The 16,629-nt window shown below is 40.2% G+C and overlaps 1 protein-coding gene across 1 annotated transcript in view; it reads left to right on the plus strand.

Annotated features, from left to right (window-relative positions):
• Nucleotides 1-16,629, plus strand: part of lrp1bb (low density lipoprotein receptor-related protein 1Bb) — a 238,283-nt gene that overhangs the window by 121,327 nt on the left and 100,327 nt on the right. The window contains exons 12-20 of the mRNA XM_076746483.1: nucleotides 2,638-2,857; nucleotides 3,640-3,829; nucleotides 5,051-5,173; nucleotides 5,504-5,647; nucleotides 6,696-6,821; nucleotides 8,594-8,707; nucleotides 12,733-12,813; nucleotides 12,965-13,135; nucleotides 14,980-15,162. Coding sequence (XP_076602598.1) covers nucleotides 2,638-2,857; nucleotides 3,640-3,829; nucleotides 5,051-5,173; nucleotides 5,504-5,647; nucleotides 6,696-6,821; nucleotides 8,594-8,707; nucleotides 12,733-12,813; nucleotides 12,965-13,135; nucleotides 14,980-15,162 — 1,352 coding nt within the window. The remainder of the gene's footprint in view (nucleotides 1-2,637; nucleotides 2,858-3,639; nucleotides 3,830-5,050; nucleotides 5,174-5,503; nucleotides 5,648-6,695; nucleotides 6,822-8,593; nucleotides 8,708-12,732; nucleotides 12,814-12,964; nucleotides 13,136-14,979; nucleotides 15,163-16,629) is intronic.

The raw sequence follows: 16,629 nt of genomic DNA on the forward strand, positions 1-16,629 counted from the left end.
CACAAATGATTAGAAAAGCTAGTTTTGGGCTTCTAAGCGAACAGTCAGCCAGAACTCGACAGTCCTTTGATCTCTATCTGCTCTGCTGGAAGGGTCTCTTCACGTAAAGTGGATGCCCCTCTCCAACTGATTTCTTGACTGCGTTCTCGCTACCTTATTTTCTGCTCTGTTTGCCACTTCTAGTCTGTGTTGACATGATAAGGACTACTAGTGTCAACTTAACAGTGTCATTGCCTACCTCTCTATGACCCCCTTTACACCTGGTATTAAAATGTGGTCTGAATCTGGACATGTTATGAGGATAAGGAAAAACACATTAATGCAAGGTGTAAATGTGTCGCCACCGGATTTGCCTGACCATGTCTGGAGGTAGTCTGGCTCGCACTGTGTTCGGGTCTTAGGTAGGAGTAAATGCAATCTGTTCATGCTGGCATCCGTACACAACCAAACACTGACACAGATATTTGTTTTTAGCCAACATGAAAAATAGGTTGTTGAGTGAGCAAGCGAGAAGGCTGAAAGAGACGCGCCTCTAATAACTGATTAGAAGTCTATTCTGTGTCATGGAAGTGCAGAAAGTTGCGTTACTCAACAGAAATGCATGAAGAATGAAAGCAATATGGATGGGAAATGAATGATTTTGAATAGGAAATAATCGTGTATGCATTGCATTCATCTGTGCAGCTGATCAGCTGTTAAGAAGGCACTTAATTTATGTCGTCTTTATACATTAATTTACGTCGTTTTATACAAAGAAGCGAATAACTTAATGTATTTCATTTGCAGAATATACGAGAAGGGACAAATATTGAAGAATTTTTTGTAGACTGTTACACAAAGTTTATAGAGTTTTCTCTAACTTAGCAACTGACAAAATTCCATGTTTGTTTAAGGCTTTTAATTACAGCGATCCGATCTCAGTGAGGTTAACAAGAAAGCATTAAAAATACCAGGTGTAAACACAAAGATGAGATCAGATCGTTTATTATCCGGATAGTGACAGTGATCCCGTTTTAATACCAGGTGTAAATGGGGTTTAGCCTAACTGCTGAGAATCTCATACAGTTGTACGAGAGCGTTTACATATGTAACTCATTGTCACTTATTTTCATAGACAGCTGTGTAGCAACTTTAATGCATGGGATTTTAACCAGCTTTTGCAATTCATTGTTTGTCTTTAAGTTTATTTTCACCATTCCCATTTGCCAATGTTATGTTTATTTCTAAAATACATTTCATGATCAGTACGTGTGTACACGCTCTGAAGGTAGAATAACAGATCACATTAAATGAAAATAGGGCTGAATCTAAAGATGAGTTTTGTTATCTTTTAATCTGCTGATTCATTGATAATGGTTTGGTAGGTACCCAGAGTCCAAGGTGATGCTCTCAAACATCTTTTCATCCAGCCAACACTCCAAAACCCAAAGATATTCAGATTACCAAGCTGCAACCTTTAAATTTTTCCCAATTATGCGAAAAAATTACTTAAACAATTAATCGATTATCGGGATTGTAGCTGAAAGAATAATATGGAACATGAGTAATTATCACACATTGGTTCTCTACAATAGAATAAAAGACATTTTTACATTTTTCTTATTGTGATGCATGGTGTCCGTCAGTCCATTTTACAAACTGTGTACGTCAGTGTGCATCTGCATGCATGTGCTGAGGATTGCTGAATATTTCAAGAGCTCATAAAGATGACTATATGACAGAGGGAGTCTTCATTCACCTCCATATCCCATTCTGTTTCATCTTCCCGTAGCCAGCCCTCTATCATTGATGAGAAACAGGGGGCCACATGGCTCAGTCAGCAACACTCAAACAGAGCAAATCCCCTGGGCATGGTTACCAGAGAACAGATCACGTCAAATCGTTGACCCAATCACATTTCAAATACCACAGCCCACTGAGACTTGCAGTCTCGGAATACACGAGACACACTGAAAACTTTTTTTTTTTAGTGGGGAATATGAGACTTCAAACTTTGCCTTGATGTGCAGTCAAGCAGCACTTAAACTTGATAAGCCTGAATAATTTCTGAGGCTGTGACGCACTCTCTTTTGATTGCCATGGCTGTTTGATTATTTGGTTTTACATATGGGGAATATGGATTCCAGAGTGTTTCCATTTCAGTCGGGGACAGTCTTGTCATGATGTTAAACCCAGTCTTCTGGACTAATGGTTATACAGTTGTATTTGGCAGAATGGGTTGTATTCAATATAATGTTCGCTGTATGAATCAAAGCAGCATGTGAAATATTCAATGGGGAGCACAGTCATGCTTTCCCATGGATGTACAGAACAGAACCCACAAGACACATTTCCCTGTGAGATGGAATAAATCACTTTGAGAGAAGCCCGCAAACAGCTGCTGTCAATTGTGTAAGAAGTCAAAGTGTGAGGATGCTGATGAAGGAACCAACAACCGGAACTGTCTAACATCAGTGTCAAAAAGTAAGGGCGCATATGAATGAAGACAACTGAAATGAATTAAGTTTGAACATGGGATGTCATCAGTGTTTTGGTCTGGTGGTGATCTATTGACTTGCATGACTTGCAGGTGCTGCCTGAACTAAAGCAAATCCTTATTATGTGTGCAATAATTGTGTGTATCTGTATGTATGATAGCTGGATGTACTGGACAGACTGGGAAGAGGACGAGGTCAATGACAGCATAGGGCGTATAGAGAAAGCCTGGATGGATGGATCCAACCGCCGCATTTTCGTCACCTCCAACATGCTGTGGCCCAACGGTCTAACACTGGACCACAGCACCAGTACCATGTACTGGTGTGATGCCTACTACGATCACATCGAGAGGATTCATCTCAATGGGACTGGAAGAATGGTGAGTTTTCTGAATGTACAGATCATGCAGAGAAACATATCTGCAGGAATCCTTTTTGCGGTGATTCTAGTAGACTCGAGGGTGCGTGTAATATTTTAAAGTCCTCAATAATCAATACTGAATAAACGTGTTATTTTAATTAATTTGTCTTAATTCTATTGTCGACACAACCTGTACTAATTTTTATACCTTAAATATATTGACCAATCAAATCATTAATAAGTAAATATGCAATTAGAATTTGTATGGCTTTGTTAATCAAGGCATTAGTAAGTCATGGCAAGTCAGATCACAGCAGAATCCTGCTATATATTCATATTGTTACTATGTTCATTAGATATGAAATCAGTGTTTGATGTTTCAGTTTCAGATCAATATTACATGTTAATATCAAGATCCAAAAGGGAAACAATGTTAATCCGCAAAGCAGCGATTGAAAACTGCTCCCCGTCCTACAACAACTGCCAACAAGACAGCCCTTCATCCCCAACTGCTCCTGCAGACTGTAGTTGTACTGGCATATTAAACTAATGAATTATTTGCGAATGCAATTCAATCAATGCCAAGATTCTAGCAAACATTATTATATGCAGACAGCACCATGTGAATAAATTTGTGCAAAGAAACTGAATCACATTCATCATACACTGTGATCAAATCATTTCTAAGCCCATATTCAAACAGCTCGAACCGTGTTTGAGATGATTTTTTTGTTGCTGATGGTGTCTCTCCTTAGCTCTCCTAATCTTTTGATTACACTGTGTGTTTGCTTCATGTTGCAGGTGGTGTACAACGGAAAAGAGCTGAACCATCCGTTCGGAATCTCTCATTATCGTAATTTCATCTTTTGGACTGAGTACATGAACGCGTCGGTCTTCCAGCTGGACTTGTCCACGGGTGATGTCACTCTGCTGCGGAGCGAGAGACCACCACTCTTTGGCCTGCGTGTCTACGATGCACAGAGTCAGCAAGGTTGGTTGCTTTTCCCTCATGTGCTTCGCTAATAGACAAAGTGGCTATTTTGCACAGAAAAATAGAACCTCTGTGTGCTGTGTGTCCAGGCACTTCAATCCCCTGAACACATTTCTTTAATGGAGAGCGCTTAATATAATATATACGCCAGAGATTTCGCCTATGCGCCTATTGGTGTCAAATTTCATGGTGTGAACCAGCGCATTGATCAACACTGACAGTGACTTTAAAGTCACTTGAGGCTCCACTTTGTGATGTTAAATAAGGTGACCAGGATTTGGTGGGGTTTGCTCAATTCTGTAACAAATGATGATGGATTCGTGCTGTTAGAAAGCTGAAAAGAACAGATAGGAGAGGAGTCGGATGTGGCTGACCCTTGCAGCAGGCATTTTGTTTTTGTTATCCCACAATAGGCATGAAAAAGCAGTGCTCAGACACCCACGGCACAATCAGGGGAGGCTGATGTTTGATACTATTGCTCTAAATGTGCAGAAGTGTGTTTGTACACAGTCCAGTGACGTCATCTAGACTCACGACACGAGTTTGCTTCATTCTCAGGACAATTATTTTCATACAGCAACGTTAAAGCCATTGATTTTGAATTGGAAAGTGTCATGCTGCGTCTGTGATGCAGATGAATGGCTGACTACTGCAGGCACGGCCTAGTTCACACCATACAGAGAATTTTTGCTGGACATTTCTCCATTGTTCATGTCACTGAATAGATTAATTGGCTGTCCAGTCCTCTGAGTATTACTGATTGGCTCTTACAAAACCAAAAGCTTTATCTCATTGGTTCAGGCACCGCCTTTGGGCTGTGTGTTAAATGGAAGTGACAAAGGTGTCTTAGGCCTTAACTTTGTATGTGACAGTATTTTTTTCCTTTGGACAATGTCGGCTTTGTCCGGAAAGACAAATTATTCCCCCAAGAAGGATAAAAATGTCAAATGTCCTTCACCCACACTATTCCCAATAATTCACTTGACATGTGGTTATAGATCACATGACTTACACCTGGCATGTCTGTCCGGGACAGAAAATTAGTTTTGTACCAATAAGATCATTTATTTTTGCAGGGGTAGCAGTGACCCCTGAACCTCTGCTGTCCACTGCACAGAGCAAAAATAGACAAAACAACAGAAAACACATGTCACTTTAGGAGGGCTTTGGAAAATGTATCTTTAAATGAGCAAGACACCTTATTTTGGATCTATTCTCCAGGTGACAACGCATGCAGTGTGAATTATGGGGGCTGCGGTACCCTCTGCCTTGCCATCCCAGGAGGCAGAGTGTGTGCCTGCGCTGACAACCAGCTTCTGGAGAAGAACAATGTCACCTGTGCAGGTAGGAGGACATAATGAATCAGACAGACCGAGAGGCCTGAGATCATCCTGTCCCACTGTACTGTAATCCTGGAATCATCCCATGGGACAAAGATCAAATAATAACCTTATCTATTCACATGCAAATCAGCTACGAAACAAATAAATACAAGTGGGAAATCATCCCAGTGGGTTCCCAGAAATATACGAGAAATCCCAGTAGTTACACATCAGGTCATGAGACATTATTAACATGTTTTTTGTGCTATTATAGCTATGCCAATAATTTCCCTTAAACACATATTTCATGGGAAGTCTCTCGTTGATTTTGTCTCACTGCTGTTTCTCCCAGAAGCCTCTGGCAGTCCATTAGAGCCACAGCGATGTAGAAGTGATGAGTTCCAGTGCCATAATCATCGCTGCATACGGGCCTTGTGGAAGTGTGATGGAGATGATGACTGCCTGGATGGAAGTGATGAGGAGAGCCACAGCTGCTGTGAGGATCTTAAAATAAGTCTGCACTGCTGGCCACCACGCTGCATGCAAATACACAAATACATTGTAATGTCTATACGTATATTGTGCATGTTAATACAGTTACATGCACAACCATGCACCAAGCAAGAAAAGCACAACGTTTTTAAGGCTGATTCTCTCTTGCTGTTCTCTTCTGTGTTCCTAAAAGTCACGGTCGGGGTAAGTTGCAGTGAAAAGTGTTCCTGCTCCACAATGCTATTTCCTCTTGTGCTCCTGCTGAAGTGGTTCTGCTCTTTGATAAATCGGCTGGATAAACACATTGTTAGATGCTTGGATGCTTTTTTTTGAAGGCAAAGCAAAATAATCCAATCCTCTGCCAGAATGATCAGAATTTCTAAATCAATTATCTGCTCTCCAGAGATAAGATATCCAAGTGCTTCAACAATCTACTAACTTGGTTTGTTTTGGTGGGTATAGAGTCTTACTGAGAATTTACTGAGGCCAAATTCTTTACTTGAATGTGGATGCCAGTTGCACTGTATCAAGGGAATGTTGTGTTTAGAGGCACTTGGTTTGTTGGTCCAGTGATGTGAAAGTGGCCTTATACTCTATAGAGCAAAAATCAAAGCATTAAAACCACAGAACAAATATACTTTGGACCACTATAAAAATGTTATGAGACTCCATTACTCTCTATTAAAGGACAAACCACCAAGGAGAAATATGAGTGAGATTCACCTTTAAAACAGCGTTCTCGTTTATGACTCCTAACATGGTTTGTTAGATTAGTTGAGCTGTGGACTCAGTGAAATCCCACTAAGAAGCTGCGAATACACGTGGATTTTTTTTTTTTTTTACCTTGACAAAAATCAGATGGGCTGGAGGAGTCTTTAATATCAAGAAAGCATTTCAACTACCGTGGCTGTGTATAGGAACTGAAGAGATCTGTGACCTTTTATACTCTCAGTAAAGGCTTTGTGAAATATTCTTCATTGGTTTAGCTTTCTTATTACCTCCATCAAAGGTAAGAGGTTATGCTTACCGTTTGCTGTTTGCACTGTTTGCAGACAATCACACCTGTCCCATTGATCAGTTCAAGTGCAGCAACAATCGCTGCATTCCCAAACGATGGCTGTGTGATGGAACAAATGACTGTGGTAACAACGAGGATGAGGCCAACACTACATGCTCAGGTATGTACTGCACCACATTTATGTTTTTCTTCAGCTCTATTTCTACATAGTCTTAAAATGGGATCTGTATCCAGATATGTTATCGGGATAATAAATCATCGGATCTCGCCTTTGCCTTTACACCTGGTATTTTTAATGCGTTCTTGTTATTCTCATTGAGATCAGATCTCTGTCCTGCAGAGAAGGTTTTGTGAGTTGTTGAGTTGGGGGAAACTTCATAAACTTTGTGAAACGCTGTCTACGGAAAATTTCTAATTTTTTCCCCTCTTGTATATTTGGCAAATGTAAAACATTAAGGTATTTCTTTGCATAAAAAAATATTATGTCAGTTTGTCCCAGTGCACAACTGCAGACAAGATAAATTATATGCCTTGTTAACAACAGATCAGCTGCACAGTTGAGTGCAGTGCACACTGTTGCAGACAGTTATTTCTTCCCGTACATCATTAATTTCCCACCCGTATTGCTTTCATTTTTCATGCAGTTCTGAATCTTTTGGTGATTTCATGACACAGACTAGATGTGTAATCTGTATTTAGAGGCCTGTCTCTTTCAGCCTTGTTGCTTACTTGCTCTCTAAATTTGAACAATTTATATTTTATACTAGCTAAAAGCAAATACCTGTGTTACTGTTAGGTGTTGTGTACAGATGCCAGTACATCGTATGGATTACATTTACATCAACCTAAGATCCAAACACACCGTGTTCCAGACTACCTCCAGACTTAGTCAGGCAGATCTGATCACATTCTCATCACGACACACTTAGACCCTGCAGTAACAGGCCTTTTTCCATATACGAATCAAATGTCTGGATACAGATCATATTTTGATACCAGGTATAAATGACTCAGTGTAGCATTGGCTGCCGTTTGATAATTTTACTATTATATCAGATGAATATAAAAGATTTTCTTCATTGTCAGCAGTTAAGCAAGCATCTGTCATCAGTTATGATTGGTTGTCTTTGCACACTGTTTGATTTTCAATCTGTTTACGCACCAATACATTGTGGATTCAGGATCAACTGTTCAGATGATTCTGTCCTTTTGTATTTAAATTAGTAACACATTGCAATCAAGCTTATGAAGACTGTAAGAATTAAAAATCGAGCTCTCTCATCTATACAGTGAGGCATAAATCATTTTTCCCTAATGTATTTTGTTCATACCCTCTCACTTCAGAGGCTCTTCGCTCATCAGATCTTGAAAAGGATGTCCGGTCTTGTCACGACAGTCATCACCATTATCCCTTGTGGCTCTCGAGTAGTTTCAGTACAGTGCAATCAATCTCATTGTGCGAGAGCACTCCCCGGTATCAAAGAGCTGTAGCACCTATGAGAGGAAACTTTATATCAGGAACACTTACAGTATACTGCATCACATTGCCTCCCATGGCTTCAATGATGTCTCTCAGGAGCTTTTAATCCTTAGAGGATCAATTAATGAGCATTAGTAAGAAGCTGATGAACGTTCCTGCATTGTCAGATTGACATGCATATCCCACATCAGCAAGACATCACTTGTGTGCCGTCCATTCATGTTCACCACGGCTTTGCAACATGTGACTGACGGTCAGTCAAGCAACTGCACATTTCTAATGGGCTTCACATCGTCCGTGCTGTGCTGTGTGATGGAGTGATAAAAAGTTTGTACTGGCCGGACATTGACATCCTTGGTGATGTAGTGATCATTAGACTTGTTTTGCACGTCCTGCATTGACTCCAGTGTGCACGTGTGATTGAATTAAGCGGCTTCTCCCTTCTTTCTCAGTCCAGTCCTGTCAGGCTGACCAGTTCTCCTGCCAGAACGGACGATGTATACCTCAAGCTTGGAGCTGCGACCGGGAGGATGACTGTGGGGATACGTCTGATGAAATATCATGCAGTGAGTCACACGTGGCTATTTACCTCATATTCATTCATTCACTGCTACTGCTATTTGTGTTGCTCTGTTTGGTCAAGATGTATAAATAAATAGGCCAGCTGAGTGAATGAATCGAATACTAATCAGGGCATTTAGGGAAATCTCTTGTTGTTTATTCCTCACAGTTAGTAATATTATGCCCAATTTAATGCTACAATAAATACAGTTTCTTACTGCCTTATCGAATATCTGTGAGGGGTGATAGGGTTGTCAGTTAACACTAATGATTCAATGGCTACGTCATCAAGCAGTGAAATGTCGGGACTCACTCTCCTTTCTGCACTTGGAACTGTCAAAGTATGATTTTATAATTTACGTGGTCAGCTGTGCCAGGAACGTGTCAACATCTTTGCAGTTCTCACTAATAGAGGTAACTTCAGGTTTCACCTCTAATGGGTCGACAGATCAGAACAATGTGTGCTGAGCAGCACTCACCATGGATAATTTGAAGTAATTTGATAAGTGCATTGTAAGAAAATTTATTTTTTGTGCACGTCATGTTCTTAAAAGCACATCACAAAACAAAATAATTGAAAGGCTAAGCTGATGGAAATAGCTTGACCTGTGGACTGTAGACATTTTACATAAATGTTAGCACTATGTTACAATATATAAAGTAGAGAACTTTGTTTTCAACCAGCTAGCAGGATGGCAATGACTGTCGGTTGCTTGGCCTCTCTGTTGGACCACAAAATATCTCAACAGTCAAGTCAAATTGATTTGTATCGCACATTTCATACAATGAAGGAAATAGGATGGATTGCGATGACATTTGGTACAGATATTGTTGTTGCCCAGAGGATGATGGTGGTGATTTTGGTCCAGACTATTGGACAGGTTGACATTCATTGTTCCTGGACAATGAATGAATCTAATTTTGGTGATTTCCCTAATTTTTGCCTAGTGCCACCATGAAGGTTGACATTTTTGTTTTTTGTTGAAATTTAAGGCCAACTATCGGATGGATTGTAGACTCTTTGTCTTGTTGTGTGACTCCTCAGAGTGTATTATTGTGCTTGTACTAAGGCCAGTAATAGAGAAAACAGATTGGAGGCTGTGATGAGTCACAGTCAAATCATCTGTTTGTTGCATTAACATGTATGCTACCATGTAGCATAAAGCTAAAGTATGGTATCTACCAACAGTTTAATGTACGTTGTAGTCAGATTTAGGACATTGTGACAGACTTGAAGGGCCTGATGTGATGTGTCCCGATTAATGATTGTGACAGATACGTGCGAGCCAATCAAAGTATTTTCCTTAGCCATGTTAAAACAAGGTATGGAGAAAGGAAACACTCAAGTACTTCTGAAACCTCTGATTTTTTGTGACTTCTTGAATATTTTGCTTGTCTGTTTTGCATGCACCACTTTATTCAATAGGGAGAGTTTTAGGAGTTCAATTATTGATGCTGTATTCTTTGGACCAAAAACTAGACATGTCCTCACCGATGGCATCAGCTTAGAGGGGTGGTGCTGAGTAAACTTTTGCACAGTGGTTCACTGTTCTTAAGTTGTGTCTCGGTGGTATTATACATGCATACTGTCAGCTACAGTTAGTAAACGTTAATCCAGAACCCTCTATGTTCTGGATTATTCTTTGAAAACATGAATGAGAAAAATGCACGCCACGCTATGATGGCCTGAGCTTTTTGGAGTTCTTTGAAGAGGTATTTAACCTTTCTAATGCAAGAGAAAAGAGCGAGTGTAAAATATGTTTTTAGCAGCAAAGTTGAACTGGATGAATTACCAGCACATATTTAAAAGATGGGGGTAAAGGTTTTAAGATTCCTCTTTAATCACTCTTTGTATTCAATCAGCCTTTTACAGTGATTGATGTTTGCCAAACGCTGCACTCTGCTGTATCGCCTCAGCCTTCCTTTGTGTGTCCTAAGCTGCTTCAATACTCAGTCACAAACAGCCAGGGTGTAAGCAGTAATTAAAGTTCATGCTCGGCTTCATTCAATCATAATCAAGCTGTGCCGCAAAACATATTCTCTCCCATACTGTTGTCTGAGCTTCCTCAGGCATTACTTCTCTGTAGGCACTCTACTGTGCAGCTCTGGCAGCTCACTTAGCTTCAGTGGAGCTACTGTGGGTTTTGGAACACCTGAAGCTCAGTGGTGGCCGCCTTAGAGATTGATGCTAATTTGGATTTTGTTTGTCAGTAGTTTAGTAGTTGTCACACAGTGTCTCATATTGGGCTCTCTGTTCACTTGAAGCCGTCATTATTTATGGATGCCAGTGTTCCATTTTTTTGCCAGGCTCACTGTTTACTTGAAACCCTCATTATTTATGGATGTTTGTGCTTCATTTTTAATGAATGTTAAATTCCAAACAGTCATGTGCTGTCAGTGAGACCTTACACATTTGTGGGAAATACAGAAGACACTTGTCTGATAAAGACACAATATGTCTCCTCGACAGTGCCTAAGGTATTCCAGGCAGCAGCAGCAGCAGCAGTAGCATATGCCAACAAATCAATTCAAATGTAGACTTGCATTTCAAACTGAAGTCAATAAAGCTTCGGGCATCCAGGATGGATATTTGAAAAGTACTGTATGTACATTATCTCAAAATTGGAAACAAGAATGATATCTGATGAGAATACAAATGTTCATCCTGGCAATGTCATCAGTCCACAAAATGCAGTCGACTCTGTATTCCTATATTTACTGCAGCACTGGTGGAGAATATTGCTGCTGTACTGTAGACCAATTTAGTTCACGAAGTCTCCCTGACTGCAGTGATGGATGTTGAATCAGCTATTGACCGACTACAGAGGTGGTAATTTATTTGCTTTCACCAGCTTTGAACAACCAATGTGGACTCAGCTCATAGTAGTTTCAAAGTGTATCCTCTGCATATAGACCATGTTGTACTCGCAGTACCTTGTGCAACCCAACAGAGTTGAATGATTTTTTGTTTGTTTGTTTGTTCATTCCAGGACTACACATGTTTTCACATAAACAGTTTTGCTGTTCAAAGCATTGATCAAGAGAAGACACGTGAAAACAGTCAACAGCATGAATTAAACATGCCTGTGCAAAGCCCCATTTTGTACCAAACACTAATCACAAGAGGAATTTCAGACTTTTCTCGAGTGTTTTTTTTTCCTCTCCCATCCTGGACAATCTGTAATTTCAACTCTGAGAAGTATTTCTGAAGATTTAGCACTTTACCTTTCAGACTGGAGATGGGAACTTTAGTTTGTCACAGTGTTGTGATCACCATATGTTATAGGGATGTCAGTGTCAGTCGGTTGGTTGGTCAGTCCACTACATTGGTTCAGGCTGAGATATAATAGGAAGGCATCACATAGTTCCTGTTGGATGCACTGCTATGGCATTTTGTACAGACATTTATGTTTCCCAGAGGATGAATCTCAATGACTTGGTGATCTCCTGACCTTTCCTCTAGCGCCAACATGAAGTTTTTTGTTTTTGAATTAAAATGTCTTGAAAACTATTGAAGGCGTTACCTTGAAATTTGGTACACATATTCATAGTTCCAGGTGGGTGAGTCCTAATGACTTCAAAGATTTCTTTTAGTTTTTGTTTTGTGCCACCAGCTTGTCAGCTTCCACAAAATTTGGTAAAGACATTTGTGGTTCCCTGGTTCTGGTCCTGGTTAAAAGAGCCTCACCTCTTTTCATCCCCTACTTAAAAAGCTTTTTGGTATTTTTATACATTCTATGAAATGGCTGCACAATTACAGATGGCTCTTTCAGTGAGACCTTCAATCTCAAGAATCTCAATCAGAATAAATTTTCGACATTTTCCATCATTTTCAATTAGAGTTATATGACGAAAGTTATATAATACCACTGATAAAACTTGAATAATGCAGAGATAAACTTTTCTCCACAGTGAATGAATAGGAGGGTACAGTAGTGTAGGTTGTAGTAATTGAGAATGGCAGTGCAAAGATGTGTTTAGCTTGGACTGGAATTGAGTTTGATGTGTACCTGTGAACAATCCTTTCCAGCCTTCCCCACCTGTGAGCCCCTCACCCAGTTCAGCTGTTCCAATGGTCGATGCATCAGTGTGCAGTGGCACTGTGACTCAGGTGAGCACATGAACCTTTTGAAGATACTCATCACCAAAATCAGATTTAGTTCACGAATGAATTGCTGACTCTACCATTACATTTATCAGCCATGGTATTTTGGTGCGTTTGTGAGGTCACACCTTTCATGTGTGTTTGTGTATGTGTGCAGATGATGACTGCGGAGATGGCAGCGATGAAGTCGCCTGTGCCCGGTCCTGCTCGAACAACCAGTTCCAGTGCACCAGTGGCCGCTGTATCCCAGACCACTGGGCCTGTGACGGTGACAACGATTGTGGAGACTACAGTGATGAGAACGCGACCTGCAGAGGTGGTTCAGCACGTAAGAACGCCTGCGTTACCTTTTAAAATTCTGTCAAGTGTTCATTCAGATAGGAAGAAGGTAGACTAACATTTCCCCCCTCCAGCATAAGCTGGCTCTTATTATTCATGTTTCATATTGAAATATTAGTAGCATGAAGTCAATGTACTCATAATTACCCTATTCTATATTAAAGTCCTTTTTTGCACAGGACTAGTATAACTGGGTGATTTAGAGTTATCTCCCCAAATCTGTGTTTTGTGCTGCTAATTCGCTGTATTTTACTCAAATTTACTGACATAATCCCCAAAATTTGATCTAAAGGCTCTGTGTAACATTAACATTTCCAAAGGGGAGCATTTGTTCTTCAGCAGCCACATTAGTAATAAAGTTTACAGTTGTTTTGCCCACTTTCTGCATGTGTTTTAGGCATATGTAAATACACATTTGCAGCTCATTTAGATCAAGTAACAGATGTGCTTTTGCTGCATGACAGCCATTTATTGCACCAAACCTTTTCTGTCATCACTCACGTTAAATGTCGATCTCACAGCACAGATGTTGACTGCTGTACATCTTAGAGCCGCGATCAAATTTCATACTTGTTCAGTTGTCTGACAACAGAAAACATCACATGACCCCTGGTTGCTAATTTGCAGGGGAATTTGTCCTTACAGACATGATCTTTTTCCTAAATTATTACAAATTACTAGAGATACCCAGGTAATGCTACTTTTGTGCAAATAGGGCTTAAGTCATCACTGGGGTTTACTCTGTTCTAATTACTTGAAAGATCTGCCTCATAGCAGAGTTGTCTTGTATCACCTTTATAAGAGTACAAATGCCCTTATATCTGTTTTATTGAGGTAATATTTCATTTGCAATTCAAATCATTGTTTGAATTTCTGCGTTGTAGCCAATGATTAATCAGCTTGTGTCCAACAACTTTCTTTTCACACTCACGTGTGACTAATCTTATCTCGTCTCTGTTTGGGTGAATTTTACCATCAGGAGTTGAATCATTTAATCTAATTACCACAGAAACCTCATGCAAGCTCCTAGAAACTCACAGCTCACTTGCTTGTCACTAGAATGTGTAGACTATTCATCAAACCATTTGCTGATGGGAGCTGCAGTCTTCTCTACTCCCCCGTGTCTGCTTCTGCTTTTACCCCAGGGGACTGAATCTGTCTTAGCTTTGTCTCGGCTGCTGAAAAAGTGTTTTTTGGGTTTGACTTTTAAGATTTACACAAAGGGTTAATTGGATTCAGGCTATTATTTGTACTGAATTAATAGCATTAATTAAGTCAATGCATGTTGTTGTTATGTTGTATGTTCTGCTGAAAGCATGACATATCACAATATAACTGATGAGGAGCCTGTTAGATCTTGTGCTAGTTCTCTTTTTGTCATTTGGTTTAGAACCTCTTGTTATATGATTAGAATATACAATTTCAAGCCTCTTAAAATGATACGAGAAACGTGTGATGTATTTATGCGTTCATTACCATCGGAGGATATGTCCATTGACTCCGAGGCCTGCAATGCAACACATGCAACATTACCGTGTAGTGGCACAAGCTTCTTTTTGAACCCCCGCTGGAGAAAGACATAGTGACCAGAGTCATTAAACAAGACACAAACATCTGGGAAACATTAACCTTAAATGCTGGAAGTGATATAACTTCCGTCTTTGGAACTGGCTGACCTGTTACGGCTGCCAAGTGCCCTGCTTGCACAGATAAATATTTGTACACAGTACAAGATGTCTTGTAAAATTATACTTCAGTGCTGCTGTGGCTTTGCCCATGTCTGTGTGCTCCAGAGGTGTGAATCAGTAATTGTGGAATGACTTTTTGTTTCAGTGCTGCCAACTGTGATTGAGTGCAGTGGAGAGGAATTCCACTGTGTCACAGATGGAACCTGCATTCCAGAACGCTGGAGATGTGACGGAGACAAGGACTGTGAGGATGGGAGCGACGAGAAAGACTGCGAGGGCACCAAAAGGATGTGCGACCCCAAGGCCAAATTTACCTGCAAAGACACAGGTACTTTTTACTTTTGTTCTGTAGTAGTGAATGAATAGTTGATCTTACAGATTTTACTTGACTCTGAAATATCTTCCAGAAGTTTTAGATAAAGTCTGTCATTCATAAACTCCACCATAGAGTTGATTTTTACACTTAATTACTGAGCTGACACTGATAATTTTGGTTGGTCTGTGGTATAAAATCAGGCCCTGAGGCGTGAAAACTAAATTCAGCATGCATTTGAATTCAGTAAGTAAATCTTGCATCATTTGCCTGAGACAGATGTTAGTTTTAGCACCGTGGCAGCCTGACCAAACTAATTTGAGCATGAAGGACAGTAACACACAGCAACTAACAGCTAGCAGCCATACGAGCTGACTTAATATGTATAGTATTATATACAGTTCATATGAAGATGCATGGAACAAAAACAGAATTTCCTCATTTTGTTGTGTGCGTGGGTAACATCATGGAAAATTAACAATCGTCAGAAACAGTCCTGATTTTCACTTCTAAATTTTCTTGACTTCGAATATAGCCTAAAGCTTTCCCTTTCATGAGCAGATAACAAAAACTATTCCTTATACAAAAAAACTGCATTGTATCTGCTTTGACTTTCACATGATATGACTTCACATTGAAAGCTGTAATAAACATCACCTCGACCGATTCAAAAAAGATCATTCTCTCTCATGCTTTTGCTCGGTGTAAGAGAGGAGGAAAGTAGCTCAGTCGTTTCATGAACATTTTTGTGTGTGTATCAGTTATAAATGAAGCTGCCAAATGGCTCTCTTGCCTTTCATAAAGTCTTCACTCTCTGACAGGCTCTAGAGGCTTAACCATTCAACACTTCGGAGCAGCGCAGTGAAGTTTGCACGTTCTTGTTCGACCAATTAGGACAAACCATTTAAATGGGATGTTTAAACTCCCCATGTACTCAAACCCAGCATCCACTCTCTTTCAGCAGCAAAAATCAGAAGGTCGGAGAAAGATTCATTTGCTTTCTGTCTTTAGCTCTACAGCTTTCTGTTCATCCCTTGACAGCATTATCAAGAATGGAGGCAATGCTGCGTGGTGAAGGGTTGGTTAGACCACACAATTATTATTCAGTCTAATACTGCAGCGTCACACCTCTGTGCACTGGTGCAGTTCGCTCTGTCCTCCCCAGAAGAGCAGAGTCCCCTCTCCAGCAATATTCAAAAGGCTTTCTGAAAGGGGCCATCTTAGCATTTCTGATGGAATAAAGGGAGAAAGAGCTGTATTTCTTTCTTTCAGATAAAACAAAAGTGTGAGACCTATGCCCAATTTGAATGCTGGGTATGTGAATGCTTTTTCCTGACCATTCCGCCTTTGGGGATGGATGCATTTTGACATGTGAAAGATAAACCTCAAACAAAGATAGGAATTTTCAGTGCGGAGCTTGTGCTCAGTGCAATGATGCAACAAAACGTACTTGGTTTAGCCGCCCACACACAGGTTCATTTG

This window comes from Chaetodon auriga, chromosome 13, assembly GCF_051107435.1.
Source record: "Chaetodon auriga isolate fChaAug3 chromosome 13, fChaAug3.hap1, whole genome shotgun sequence".
NCBI lineage: Eukaryota > Metazoa > Chordata > Actinopteri > Chaetodontiformes > Chaetodontidae > Chaetodon > Chaetodon auriga.